At 41.6% G+C, this 12535-nt stretch overlaps 2 protein-coding genes across 4 annotated transcripts; one reads left to right on the top strand and one right to left on the bottom strand.

Annotated features, from left to right (window-relative positions):
- si:ch211-57i17.5 (usherin) lies at window positions 1-1846 on the top strand. The gene is made up of 5 exons (XM_044016583.1): window positions 1-57; window positions 183-287; window positions 1011-1082; window positions 1172-1348; window positions 1456-1846. Exons 1-5 carry the CDS (start codon window positions 1-3, stop codon window positions 1543-1545), a joined length of 501 nt encoding a protein of 166 aa, XP_043872518.1. The 3' UTR covers window positions 1546-1846.
- Window positions 1847-2623: 777 nt separating this feature from the next.
- fez2b (fasciculation and elongation protein zeta 2b) lies at window positions 2624-12461 on the bottom strand. 3 transcript variants are annotated; one of them, XM_044016581.1, is made up of 11 exons: window positions 12069-12461; window positions 9618-9726; window positions 9274-9387; window positions 8467-8608; window positions 7721-7848; window positions 7174-7323; window positions 6818-6898; window positions 6237-6312; window positions 6086-6151; window positions 5376-5403; window positions 2624-4967 (listed from the first exon to the last, which is right to left on the bottom strand). In XM_044016581.1, the coding sequence occupies exons 1-10, from the start codon at window positions 12374-12376 to the stop codon at window positions 5393-5395; spliced, it is 1185 nt and encodes a 394-aa protein (XP_043872516.1). In that variant the 5' UTR covers window positions 12377-12461; the 3' UTR covers window positions 2624-4967; window positions 5376-5392. The 3 variants fall into 3 exon arrangements, with proteins under 3 accessions (XP_043872516.1, XP_043872515.1, XP_043872517.1); XM_044016580.1 differs by lacking the exon at window positions 5376-5403 and having other exon boundaries at window positions 12069-12460; XM_044016582.1 differs by lacking the exons at window positions 5376-5403; window positions 6818-6898 and having other exon boundaries at window positions 12069-12459.
- Window positions 12462-12535: the final 74 nt, after the last annotated feature.

Raw genomic sequence — 12535 nt, 5'->3', positions numbered from 1 at the left:
ATGGCGGCCATCGCCCTGCTGCTGCTGGCCGTCGTGTTGGGCGTCGTGCTTCACAAGGTGAGAGCCATCCGTGATGGGTCAGTGTCTCTAAATGCTGGCAACACATTTTGGAGATAAATCTGCAAAAGTGACTCACGTCCTTAAATCACATCTCAGTGAAATTCTCTGTCATCCTGCACTAGGCCTTGAACAAACCCCCATTCACCCGGGAGAGACCCCCACTGGTGGCCATGCCCATGCAGAAGAGGAGCCCCATGGCTGTCTACCCACACAGCAACTCTGTTTTGGTGAGTGAATATTTACTTGGTTTATTTGGTTAAAACTTTTTTGCAATTTAATACGGTACATAAGCTTCCTACATGGATAATTGAAGTGTTTGTGCACACACACCAATTAGTGGCAGTGGATTTGACCTCTGCATTTAGCCCATCCTTATTACGCACCAGTAGTAAACACATACAAACCAGGCGCAGGATCAGTGGGAACTATTTATCTGTGTCTGGGGAGCAATGAGAGATTGGGTGCTGGGATTTGAACTGGTGACTTCCCAGTTACAAGCCCAATTCCTTTCCTCTGTTTGCATAATGTTATATTAGTGGCTGATTTCTGGGGCATTGTGCACAGACAAAACAGCACAAATGACAGCTTATTATCATTTAAAGTATACAAAACATCTTCAAGACACTATTATTTATGCATTTATAAAAAGAAAATAAACCAGATAATGATGAACCACAGCTCCTGAGTAACTGGCTGCACTCCCTGACCTCCCTCGGCCGGCTCACCATTGCCACCCCCACTTCCTCCTCCTCCTCCTCATATTACTAGAGAAAGCAAGCACAAAATCCAATCACTTCTTCTTCTTCTTCCTTGGGCCACAACCTACAGTTCAAATCCATTCTTTACCTTTCAAGTTAAGCTGCTCCCTGACAAACACAACCAAAAACATAACCTCCAATAACTGACAAACACTATAAGCAGTATATTACATTTCACCCTCTCTTTCTCAGTTTGACACTGTCCCTGACACAACAGGCTTCTCCACCAGCGTAACACTCAAGGGCTTCACCATGAAGATTGAGGTACAGCTCTAACTAAGAGTTAAAGCACAGAAATAACTGTGATAAGGTGTGCTTGTGTATAACACGGTTGGGTTTTTCCGTCTTTACAGGAAGTGCTGGAGGCTAAATGTGAGCCCTCTGATGAGGCTCTACCTCCGCAGGGTGAGCTGGGTGTCCTCAGTGTGAACTCTCTGAGGCGCAGCGTGAGCCAGGTGATGGACGGCAAGTCCCTCACGGGAGACGACGAAGCGTGGGACCCCAACATTTCAGGTCATGACAGTGGGATGGTGAGAGAAGCCTAGTATTCAAATCTCACATCAGCACAACATCCAGGTGGAAAAACTATGAGCACTAATCCTGTATCCTGCGCTGACTCTGTTCTTCTCCTTTGTAGTTCATGGAGGATGAAGAGTTTGTGGACACCATTAAGGGATTCAGCACCGTGAGGAAGGAGCACACCATGTTCACCGACACCAACCTGTGACCTCGGGACGGTCTGTGAACTTGTTGGGATTGCGGCCAAAATGCTCACCAGATGAAAGTGTGTCATTGTAGCTGGTCCAGAGTCATGAAGGTCAACCACAGCTGAGCTGAGGACAAGTTCCACGGAGGAGGAGGAGCCATTATTCATGTGGGAGTAACTGTGGTGATCGTAAAATGTTACCAGTCTGACATTTGAATATTAAGAGACTTTTCTACAGAGTGGATGAAAGAAGCATCTGGGAAAACTTTTTCATGAAAAACTGTGATATAAAAATATTGTGTGGTGATCCAGCGTAATTGAGTTTTTCCCCCCTCTTGGGAGTCGATCATTTTATAACATTTTTTTATTATTATTATTTTGCAGACACATCTTTTTTTTTTGCATATTATGCTTTTTTTGTTTTGGGAATAGCAGAACTGGTCCATCTGAAGACTCTAAGTCTATATTATATGGATGCCTTAATGTTTTTTTTACCATCAAAAATAAAAGCCTAACTCAACGCTCTAACCCAGGGGTGTCAAACTCATTATAGTTCAGGGGCCACATAATGCATTTGATCTCAAGTGGATTGTACCACTAAAATAATAACTCCAAATGCTTCCCTTTGTTTTACATTTAATGAAGTATTATTATGAACAAAATCTGAAATTTCTTGACAAAAGCGCATGTAATGCATATAATATATAGTCACGAAAAATATTGTATTTTCCATTATATGATCCGAGCATAATGTGAAATTCATACTGTGGGTCGGATTGGATCCTCTGGCGGGCCGGTTCTGGCTCGTAGGCCGTACGTTTGACACCCCTGCTCTTACCCCAAAACCCCTGACAGGCTTGAAAAAGTGCTTAACCATAAGGACAATAACTGAAATATAACTGATTAGTGAGGGTCCCCAAAAGACTTAATGCATTACCGCTTTGCTTAACCTTAACCTAACACTACAACCATGTCATATCCCATAAACTAAGTGAGGACCAGCTAAAATGTCCACAATGTCCCAAAGTGTCCTCGCTTCCTATGGTTTATAAGTTGCTTGGTCCTCACAAAGACATACACACACGTTACGGAGACCACATTAAAATCTTCACATATTAATTTATTTGAAATGAATCACAAATGCAATGTGGGCACAAACACTTGTACCATTACAGTCATTAACATGGTTAAAAAAAAATAAAATGAATGAACGTTACATAATAAATTAATGAACTGCAGTACCACGTGTGACAGTAAACATAAAACCCCATCCTGGGGAATTATACTGCATTAAACACAAAAAGTAACTAGTTTTAAGTACAAAAACAAAAGGTTTTCAGGCATTTACAAAGGCAGCCTCCTTATCTATTGCTTGCTCTGTTGTACTTATATATAAATATAAATCTCTAAGCTGTAGTTACACTGATATGTCTAAGAGACCAGATGAGGGGTTCCGGTCTGGGACGAGATCCTTCACTGACCTCCATGCCGACTGCCACGTCATTATAAAACAATTCACACAGTCTGTGTCAAAAATGATTTGAACTGAAGCGTTTGATTTACAGATTAAGATGAGCTCAGGGTCGTTTTCTTAAAAAGGCCTGAGCTTCTGTGTTTGTTCTCTTTAATTCTGTTCATATTTAACGAGTTTGAAGGTTTTTTGATATTTCATTGCCACACCTAATTGAGATTTCAGTGTGACATGACGATATCTGTAAACAACCAAACAAACGTACAAAACAATAAAATGGTGTCTGCAGTGGTAAAGTGAATGCAGCGCATGCTAGGCTGTGAATGTCAATGTTTTCAAAAGCTGGCATAACAGTACATATAAATAATTAAAAAGTGAGATTCTCTCAGCGTTTATGAAACCATAAATGGAGCCCTCACATTTAAGCAACCCTTTGTGCAATCCTCGCCCAACATCCCTCATCTCAATCACACCCCCTTTTACTTCCTCTTATACCTGCGTTCAAGTCATCGCCACTCTACTGCTACACCCACGCCAAACGTCGAGGGATTTTACAACCTCCTGCAAAATAATGTATGATCAACATCTGTAATGCTACCCTGATTTAGTCAGGAGGCTACCACAATCACCTCGCCCAGGTATTCAGAGTGTGACAAAGATATTAAAAAAAAAAAATGCAGTAACTTGAAGTCTAGCTGTTGTCAGAAACACAGGAAGCTCATTGCGTGTCAGTACCTTTTCAAAACAAGATGTTAAACCTCAAACACAAAATGATTGTACCTGAGAGCTGAACTAGAGACTAATGTGATTCATCTGTAGTAGCTGGTGATCTCCATGTGAGTTGCTGATGAGTGTGGTTTCTGGATCTGGTTTAAAGCGGTTTAAAAAGGTTCACAATCGGGGTGAAGAGAAGGCGCAGGATACGCACGACAGCAACAATGTCACGCGGGACACGTTTTCTGCATCCTAAGTTTCTACGCTTCATCTAACAATAATGTAATGCAGGTAGAACTACACTTAAGTTACGACGTGACCAGATCACTGACAGACGAAAGTCCTACTGCAGAAAAATGACACCCACAACTCACAAAGTTTAAAACAACACCATTTTCTAATCTGACATAACTACAATACTAATGCAACGACATAATTGTGAGGAATCTGCAGCGATTATGAGGGAAGTGATACAGTTGTTGGGGCTGGGGTCACTACCTGAGGGCTCAGAGGTCAATGGACAGCACTTACTACAAGTGGAAACTGGCAAGTCCCTAATCTCATTCAAAAAAGAGTCCTTATCCAAAAATATGCTTTACATGTTTGTTCATCTAGCTATTTACTTAAGTCAATTCCCCTTTTTCCAAGACATTCCCAAAAACTGTGCAAAATCACTTAATCATATCCAAAATATTTTTTCATTCTAACATTCCACAAACTGCTAATATAGAGCGTAAAGTTAAAACTAACATGCAGAGACGACGGGTGGAGCTACAATTTAAGATAGTTTTTAAATGAAAGGGTTTGTTCTTAAACTGAAGAGGAAGAAAAAACACACAACGACAGTTGATACCAGATAATTAAAAAAAACAAAAAAAACAAACTGATATACTTCCTTGACCTGTTCACAAGCCACTAGGATATCAGGAAGTGAGGTGTTGAGATTAATACTGATTACTGGCATCTGTAGATAAGTCATCATGCAAAGGGTGGAAAATCATCAGGCAATAAAAAGTTTAAATATTACAAATTAAAAATGACTATACAGACCAAGGAGCTGTATCTAAGAGTTAAAAATCTTCGGAACAACAGTTGAAGAAGTGAAAAGAAAGTATATGTTGTGAAAAAGTTTGGAGAAAGGGTTGGATTTAGATCCATGATCTGAATTCTTCCAGGTTACCAGAACCTTCCTCTGATGGTCCAGTGGAAGGTCCAGGAATCGCGAGGCGACACCGTTGGATTTACGTGGGACACAGAACTGTGGAGACAACAAAAAAAAAGCATAATTTATGTCAACTGTGTTGTTCTACAGGAGCAGTGAGATCTTCAAGGGTGGAAGAGCAACTACCACATGGAGAAGCGAGGGGTGTGGTGAGGAATCTAGCTACGGATAAGAAGCAAAAAAGTGAAGCGCGACTAGCTGCTGCCAAGACTGTGGCAAAAGGAAAACAGAGTGAGTGCAAGTGTGTTTGGGTGTTTTCGGGGGAAGGTGAGCTGCAGCCACAAGCACCGAGCTGCACGGCACGACAGGCGCTACGGCGAAGAGCGAGTGAGGGAGAAGGTGCTACTACACAGAGAGAGAGAGAGAGAGAATGAGAGAAAGAGAAAGGCTCATGGGTGAAGACTGAAGGTGAAAAGTCTGTTCATGTGTGAGTGCCTCACAAACCTCAGTTTCCACCGCTCTCATACCAGAGCTACCCAAAGGACAATGCAGCACAGACAAGAGACAAGGAAGGCACATGGTCAACAGTGAAGGGTGGCACGACAAGCATGGCTTTTTCTTTTCCTTTAAATGAACGGTTTTGTGATAGTCCTTTTCTACCAGTTAATGTTGAACATGTACTTCCACCTCCAAGCAGAGGAGGGAAGAGTGTCTGAATGTCAGGTGGAAGTGACAGAATCAGAAGTCACTGGGGCTGTGTTTTAGTTTAGTTGGACAGACGGTGGAAACAATGACGCAGTTACCATCGTTCACATCGGCCATGACTCGACTCTCGGCTGTGAACAAGTTTCCTCAAAACTTGATTTCAGTGTCAGTTGTTCCACTTTTGTTGTCAGTATCTTGTCAGTAATACCCACTGAAGCTAAGCAAACAACTGCAGAGGAAGGAATCAACTTCCTGTTTACACCAGCTTGCACATGCCCAGTGTACCTGAATGGTCCCATACTGTACACTTCTAGATGTATTAATATTCTGGGCGCAGATTGTTTTTAAGGGGAAAAAGCTGTTTTTAAATGAAAACACAGCAGTATATGGATGTAGTTTTAGAAATAAAGGCTCACTGTTTCTCAAAACAAATGTGACTGGACATGACAGCTGTCGTCCAGCCAGCTGTTTACTTTCTGTGGTCAAAGCATAAATAAATTCATATTTACCTTTGAGAATGTAGTCTGTGAGCAGGGCAGGTACCTTCTCACTGTCGTCCCTCATGGCATGGAGGACTATCAAGAGAGCAGTACATTAATTTACATTAAAAAAAAACCCAAAGTGATTATTATGATTATGTGTGAGTTTCTATACACTTACTCTTTGTGAGAATCTGAAGATCTTCTACTGATGGCGAGCCTGCTTTCTTCTCATAAGGGATTACTGTGGTCAGGTACTAAGGGGAAAAGATCATAAACAAGAATATACAATTATTGTCATTAATCACTTTGGTTCTAGTCTTTTACTTTATTTTTGGCACAAAAATATCCCAAACTGTGATCTGAAATGAGCTTTTTTTCTGTGATAAGAGACAGCAAACTTATATTTAACTGTAAGTTGGTTTCAGAAGTCTATTAGAGCAAAAGTCCAGCAACAAAAATAATGATAACGATGATAAATAAAGCAGTGATTATGCAACAGTATATTGATAAGTGAGTGAAAGCTGCAAACATGAAAAGGGTGAGTGATTGCGTCATGCTTTGTTGAAAGAAAGAAATATGTTTTCAAAAGCAACTGGAGAAAAAAGTGAACAAATGAAAGAAACGGCTATAAGAAATGGCACAAAACTCTGTTGGTGGCACGAGCTGTAGAAAACAAATACGCCACAGTGGAAAAAAGAGAAAGAAAAGTCAAATGTTCATCATTTTGTTTACTGCTGTGGAGAGAAAGAGCAGGGGCACCTGTTTGTCCCCTCCTGTGTTGCCAAAAGTTTGACGGAGGCCATTTTGAATGACATTGGACAGTCCCTCCAAAGTGAGGAGCTGAAAGAAGTGAGAAGGAGGAGGGAAAAGAAGAGTACAGAGAGATAAGGAAGTTTCTAGAGAGTAAATTAAGAGACAGAAGGGAAAAAAAACTCTTGGCACAAAGCTTAGAGTGCTAGAATAAAAGCAGCTTTCATGCAAAACTGCAAACACATCACGCTTATCTACAAGTGTGTGGCTGCGTGTACACGTGTCTTTTTCACTTGTCATTAACGTCAGCATGCATTCAGTGTTATGTGCTCATCTCAGTTCATGCCTCCCACACTTTGACTCACAGTGCCTGGTATGTGTGTGCTGGTTGTCCTCTGGCCGTTGGTCATGGTCGTCGTCATACTCCTGATTTTCTTCCTCTTGCGCAGCAGCTCGCGGTGCTCCTTCTGTCTGTTCTGCACGTCGATGATCAGCGAGATGAAGCTGTTCTTCACCTGTTTTAAGGTGGAATTCAGGTTTAATCGTGTTTGTTTTAAAGAGAACACCATAAAAATAACATCTGCTGTTAAAAATGACACCATGGCAGACACCGAGGCAAAACTATACTCAAAAACGTCCTCTCTCTCTCATTAGCCTCGAGCGCTGCCGTCTGTTCGCAATGTACAACAGATGTCTAATTTGGCTCAGCTTTCAAGTGTTTATTTTTTATTTTTGATAAAAAATGAATCATCACTGAAGATGTGTGATTTTAAAGTCAGCTAAATGCTGTTAATGGAGTCATTTTTATTCTGATTCTCAGCTTTTCAAAAACTCAAAAGACATGGTTCCAGTTAATATTTCTCGTTTTGCTGTAGTGGCACTGAGGCAACTCAGTGAGGCAGATTAAAATACCTCCTTTTCATAGTCCAGTTCATCCCGCAGGGCCAGAGCCTGGATCAGCTCTTCACTGAAGCGGCGAATGGTTGTTTCCACCTCCTCCAGAGTCTCGGTCAATTCAGACACAGACAGCTGACGCAGCCCTGAGGATTGGTGTACAGACACATTACTTGGTTCAAGCTTGTATTTTTGAACTGTTAATGATTTAATTAATAGTAAGTCTTTCAACACAATTATCAGTGAGCAAAGTCTGAAAAAAGTCTATAATTAATGTTCTTGTTCTGATCTTTTTGTGACAAAAACTAGATTCAAGTGTGTACATATTAAGGTAAATGGGTTTTTGTACTTGTGCAATACACAACATACTGTAGTAAATACACAGAAATTATGTGGGATAAAAATCTATATCCATAAGGTAAACTGGGAGCAACTGCTCTGTCTACATCACTCTATAATTAGAATTAGTATTCAAGCCAAATACTGTAAATGATGTCGATTACATAAACACACAGTGACAACACGGCTGTCTGTTTGTATTTGTCACACATTACATAACACTGGTATCACATGTGCGTAGTTGTTTCCCCGTGTACGAGACTGTCTGACCTATCACACTTCATTAAGTCAATTAGAAAACTGTCAAACACACACAAGTCTCTCAAGCAGCCGAGAAATAGAACTCAATGAGATTTACGATGTTTCCTTCTCGCCACTGTGTCGCTCTCTCAAAAGCCATCATCGCAACTTTAAGTGATACTCACGGTCGGCGCAGCTGGTGTTGGAGGCGGAGCGCTTCAGGGCGTGGAGGTCCTGGGAGAGCATGGACAAGTCGGACTGGGTGGGACTCTCATCATCCTCTGGGTCTGGAGACTCCTGCATCATCTCTTCAATCTCCTCTATCACCTGGACCACGCCACACAAAAATACACACAGACACACAAAGTACACATTCATCTACTGGTTCCTTTACCAGGGTTTCATGTTAAGTCTTGTGGTGAGGGATCTGTTAAAAGGTTTTGAGTGTATTTTGTCATAATAATTGTTTTTGTTTGATGATTCTTTCAATCTGAAGATTTTGTGAGGCCACACCTTACAAACCTGTTATCACCAGATTCTAATCATGAATTTCCCATGAACTATCTAGAACCTATAGTCCACTTTCTCCTGACAGTTTCTTTGAACTAAAAATATAACACTTGATCACATAAAAGAGGCAACATAATTATTTTGTACCATTGTCTCAGATGCACCTGTCACTGCATGTGGCTCTCTCTCTTTGCGCAGTTGTTTCTGTCTTTCTCACAAACACGCTGACCAGTCTGAGTCCACCTGCACGTCAGCACGAGGGGACATCGCGCTGCTTCTCTCAACTGTCTTTAGCAGGAAGACTTCTTTCCAACGGTGGTGGTTTTTGCTTTGGCTGTACGTGCAGCAGACACAGCCATGACACCTTCCCCTCTCTGTGCACCTGTCCCTCAGCTCAGACGCAGACGACATTAAACTAACCCAGATACAACATAAGGACTATGTGCGAACATAAACGTGACACGTGTGTGTGAATGTGTCACCTGTTCAGCTGTGAAGAGCGGCTCGTCGTTGATGCAGGACACGATTATTGAGTGCATATCCATCTGCTCCCTCAGCTCCTCGTCATCCGACAAATCCAGAGACTGGTTATCCAACTTTTGCCCAGCAAGAATGGAGAAGAGGCAGAGGGAGAGACAACTTTGAGTGAGACAACAGATGAGTAATGAAACAGGTAGAAATGAGAGGAGCAACCTGCTTATATTTTGTGTATTGGCTCTTCCTCAAGAGGTAAGCATTTCTAATAATGTGCAGATATGGAAATCAGTCTGTGTGCTTGGAAAACTGCACTAGAACAGGCTACAGTGTATGTCTGTGTGTATTGTACCTCTTGTTCCGTTAGGTTGAGGACAGGCAGGTGTAAGGAGCGAGTGTGCGATGTCTTCCAGTTCACAGGCATCACGTTGCCATAGTTATCTGTCAGAGTGTTCCACACTCTAAGGGAAAAAAAGTGATGATGTGTGATTTAATCAGGACTGGACAACAATAAACAAAATACAGTTTTAAATGTTCATCTTAAGCACACAGTGTATACGACAAACCCGGTTTCTTCTCTTTTTGTGGTGACACAGCAATAGTTGGAAGTATCATCTTATCTGAACACCCCCTCACCATTTCACCGAGTTCCTGCTGCAGCATCTCACAGCTGTCGCCTCAACCCACTGACGAATGTAACAACTCTCTAATCACACGCTTCCCTGGAGAGAAATTTTAACTCATATCTGGTACTTCAACCTTGAAGCTGAAGTCTTTTTTAACATTCGCAATAATTTTTTCAAACTTTCTTTTAAGTCGATTGACCTTACGGGATAATTCGCCGTACATTCTGTCTAAATGAGATGATAGGCTTCTTTGTCGAAGCATAGTAGATATTTTAAAGTTGTGACATGAATTGGTCAAAAATAAATAAATAGTAAAATATCAAAATCATGTAGTGCCTGTTAAACTTAACACCAAGTGGATGCATGTTACAAGAGTAACTGGAGACAGTTTATGATTCTTCCAGGTACTAGAAAAAAACTAAACTGTAGGTAGTTTACATTTTTCCCTAACAAATTAAACAACAAACAAAAGTGAGTAGGTGCAGGAAATGAAATTCATTTACACATGTAAATCCCTGTGTGTTTCCTTTCTTTCTGGCCCCAACTGCTGAGAGCAGAGGGAGGATGGATGCTGTGAACCCATGTGTCAGAGTGGCTCTACATCGTCATTCGCTCAAACACGCACACACAAATGTTTACGTAACTTGCAGGTTTCTCCCTGAAGTGCTCATGCACAGCTTGGCGGGTGAGGGCCAGTTGGGTTCTTCTAAATAGGGCAAATGCTGGCAGAAACTATTGTGCCACAGGCCACGACTCTGTCTTAGACACGTGAGTGTATGCCAAAAACAAAACCCACTAGCTTTAGTTTCACTGAGAGCATTTTTTTAAAGCGGAGTCAAGTTTTCATGGCACCAATTTCTTTGTTTCCATTTCAACCCTGTCCCAATTTGCCTGAATTACACACTTGAAATCATTTATGCTGCGGACATTTCATCTCATCCAAGTGAACATGTCATTAACGTGCACAACTTTACTTTATTGCATAAACACTCTGCTCTGTCTGCACACACACTAACCAAAAGGCACTTCATAATCCATCATCATCAACCTCTGTTGTTCTGACTAGAGAACTTAAGCAACTGGGCACGTCGTGCAAAGGCACAGCCATCCAGAAAAGACCCTAACTGAGCCTGGCACTGCTCTCTGAGCTTCACCAGGCTTCTGTCCAATTATTTCACCCTGTCCTTCCACTCTTTCTTTAACTGTAACAAGCACACAGGGCTTTTTCCCCCTCCATCTGACAAAAAGAACACCATTAACAGTGCAGTGCTGTTTCAAGAAGCTCTCCTCAGTATGAACATTTATTTGTTGCTCTAGTTACAGCAAAGCATGTCCAAGAAGTTGATGTCCAATCAATTAAGGCTACTTCATGCCCAGTATGCACCACTCATGTCTAAATAATCTGCTTATTTCTGTGTTGTAGGTATTGCATGTTGCAATGTATTATATTTGGTTTGTGGTGATAACCTAACATTACATCATTATACAGTCAATAGGTAGACCTATAATGAGCATGCTCTAATTTAAGATTCGCACTGGGGACACTTCGCTGTTGACTTGATGTTTTTTCCCCAGATGTTTTGAGCAGTTTAAAAGCCATCAAAAAGAACCGAAATAAGCTTTAGCTGAACAATGATGATTTTACACTTACTAAACGGGTGTCCGAGATGACATATGTAGCTCTTCATCTGACCAGAAGTGCACATTCATAAATAATTTAATGAATTAAAAAACAACTAATGAAAGTGATTAAACAGCAGTCAATGTGGCATGGAATCAAAATACAGACACACAAACACAGAAAGACAAAGACAGAAAGTAAACAGATACACAATTAAAAACAAATAGTTGAATAAAACATGTGCACAAGTGCATTAAACTGTGTATTTGACATTCACAGCCTGACACTACTTCACGGTTCTAAATTCAAGCTAAAGTTAAGAGAATAAATAAAAAAAAAAGGTGAAATATGCGGTCTTGTATTCTGTGTTCTCTCGTTTAGCAAAAACACAAGAGCTAAACTTTCACTTGACCCTGATTTACAGATAAGCTGCGGTTTCCTGACCCTCACCTGCTAACATCACAAGCAGGTTAGCCCGGCGAAGCTACAGCGGCTAGCTCGCTAAGAGATTAAAAGTTATCGTCAATAAAATCCCACAGAAAAAATTCACACTCACTCGTCGTCTTTCAAGAAGTTGTCCTCCGTGATAGGTTTAATGGGGGCGATGTTTTCCGTCGTTGTGTTGTAATTTCGGAAACAAACTGTCAGCTTCTCGTCGAAGTCGTGGACGAGATCCTCCATCGACTTGAAGCTGCAGATCTCCCCCGAGAAACTGTTGTCCAGGTCCGTGAAGTCGTCTAGGCCCGACGACGGGTCGCCCACGTTAGAGTTGAGCTGGTCCAGCTGCTCGGCCGACTCCGAGGACGGCTTGAATTCGTTAAAGTCCTGCCAGTCCTCATCGAAGTGGGCTAGCGGCGCCGCCATAACTAAAGCGGGAGCTGGGTAAACAGCCTGATACTCTCCACGACGGCGCTCCGACACTGGAAGTCACGAACTACGAGAGATAGAGAGAGAGTTGAGGGGTAGCTGTGACGTCAGTGTGGACGCCCCTCCCCTTCCAGATGGAGCAAAACAAAACAAAAC

This window comes from Solea senegalensis, unplaced genomic scaffold, assembly GCF_019176455.1.
Source record: "Solea senegalensis isolate Sse05_10M unplaced genomic scaffold, IFAPA_SoseM_1 scf7180000014675, whole genome shotgun sequence".
Taxonomy (NCBI): Eukaryota; Metazoa; Chordata; class Actinopteri; order Pleuronectiformes; family Soleidae; genus Solea; species Solea senegalensis.
Note: the sequence above shows the minus strand (reverse complement) of the source record. Positions and strands in the feature narration are given on the sequence as shown.

Coding starts and splice junctions, on each gene's coding strand:
- si:ch211-57i17.5 (XM_044016583.1), top strand. CDS start 1: ATGGCGGCCATCGCCCTGCTGCTGCTGGCCGTCGTGTTGGGCGTCGTG. Junction 58..182: donor TGGGCGTCGTGCTTCACAAG/GTGAGAGCCATC, acceptor ATCCTGCACTAG/GCCTTGAACAAACCCCCATT. Junction 288..1,010: donor CACACAGCAACTCTGTTTTG/GTGAGTGAATAT, acceptor TCTCTTTCTCAG/TTTGACACTGTCCCTGACAC.
- fez2b (XM_044016580.1), bottom strand. CDS start 12,376: ATGGCGGCGCCGCTAGCCCACTTCGATGAGGACTGGCAGGACTTTAAC. Junction 9,727..12,068: donor AACTTCTTGAAAGACGACGA/GTGAGTGTGAAT, acceptor TTTTTCCCTTAG/AGTGTGGAACACTCTGACAG. Junction 8,609..9,273: donor CGCTCTTCACAGCTGAACAG/GTGACACATTCA, acceptor GGCGTGGTCCAG/GTGATAGAGGAGATTGAAGA.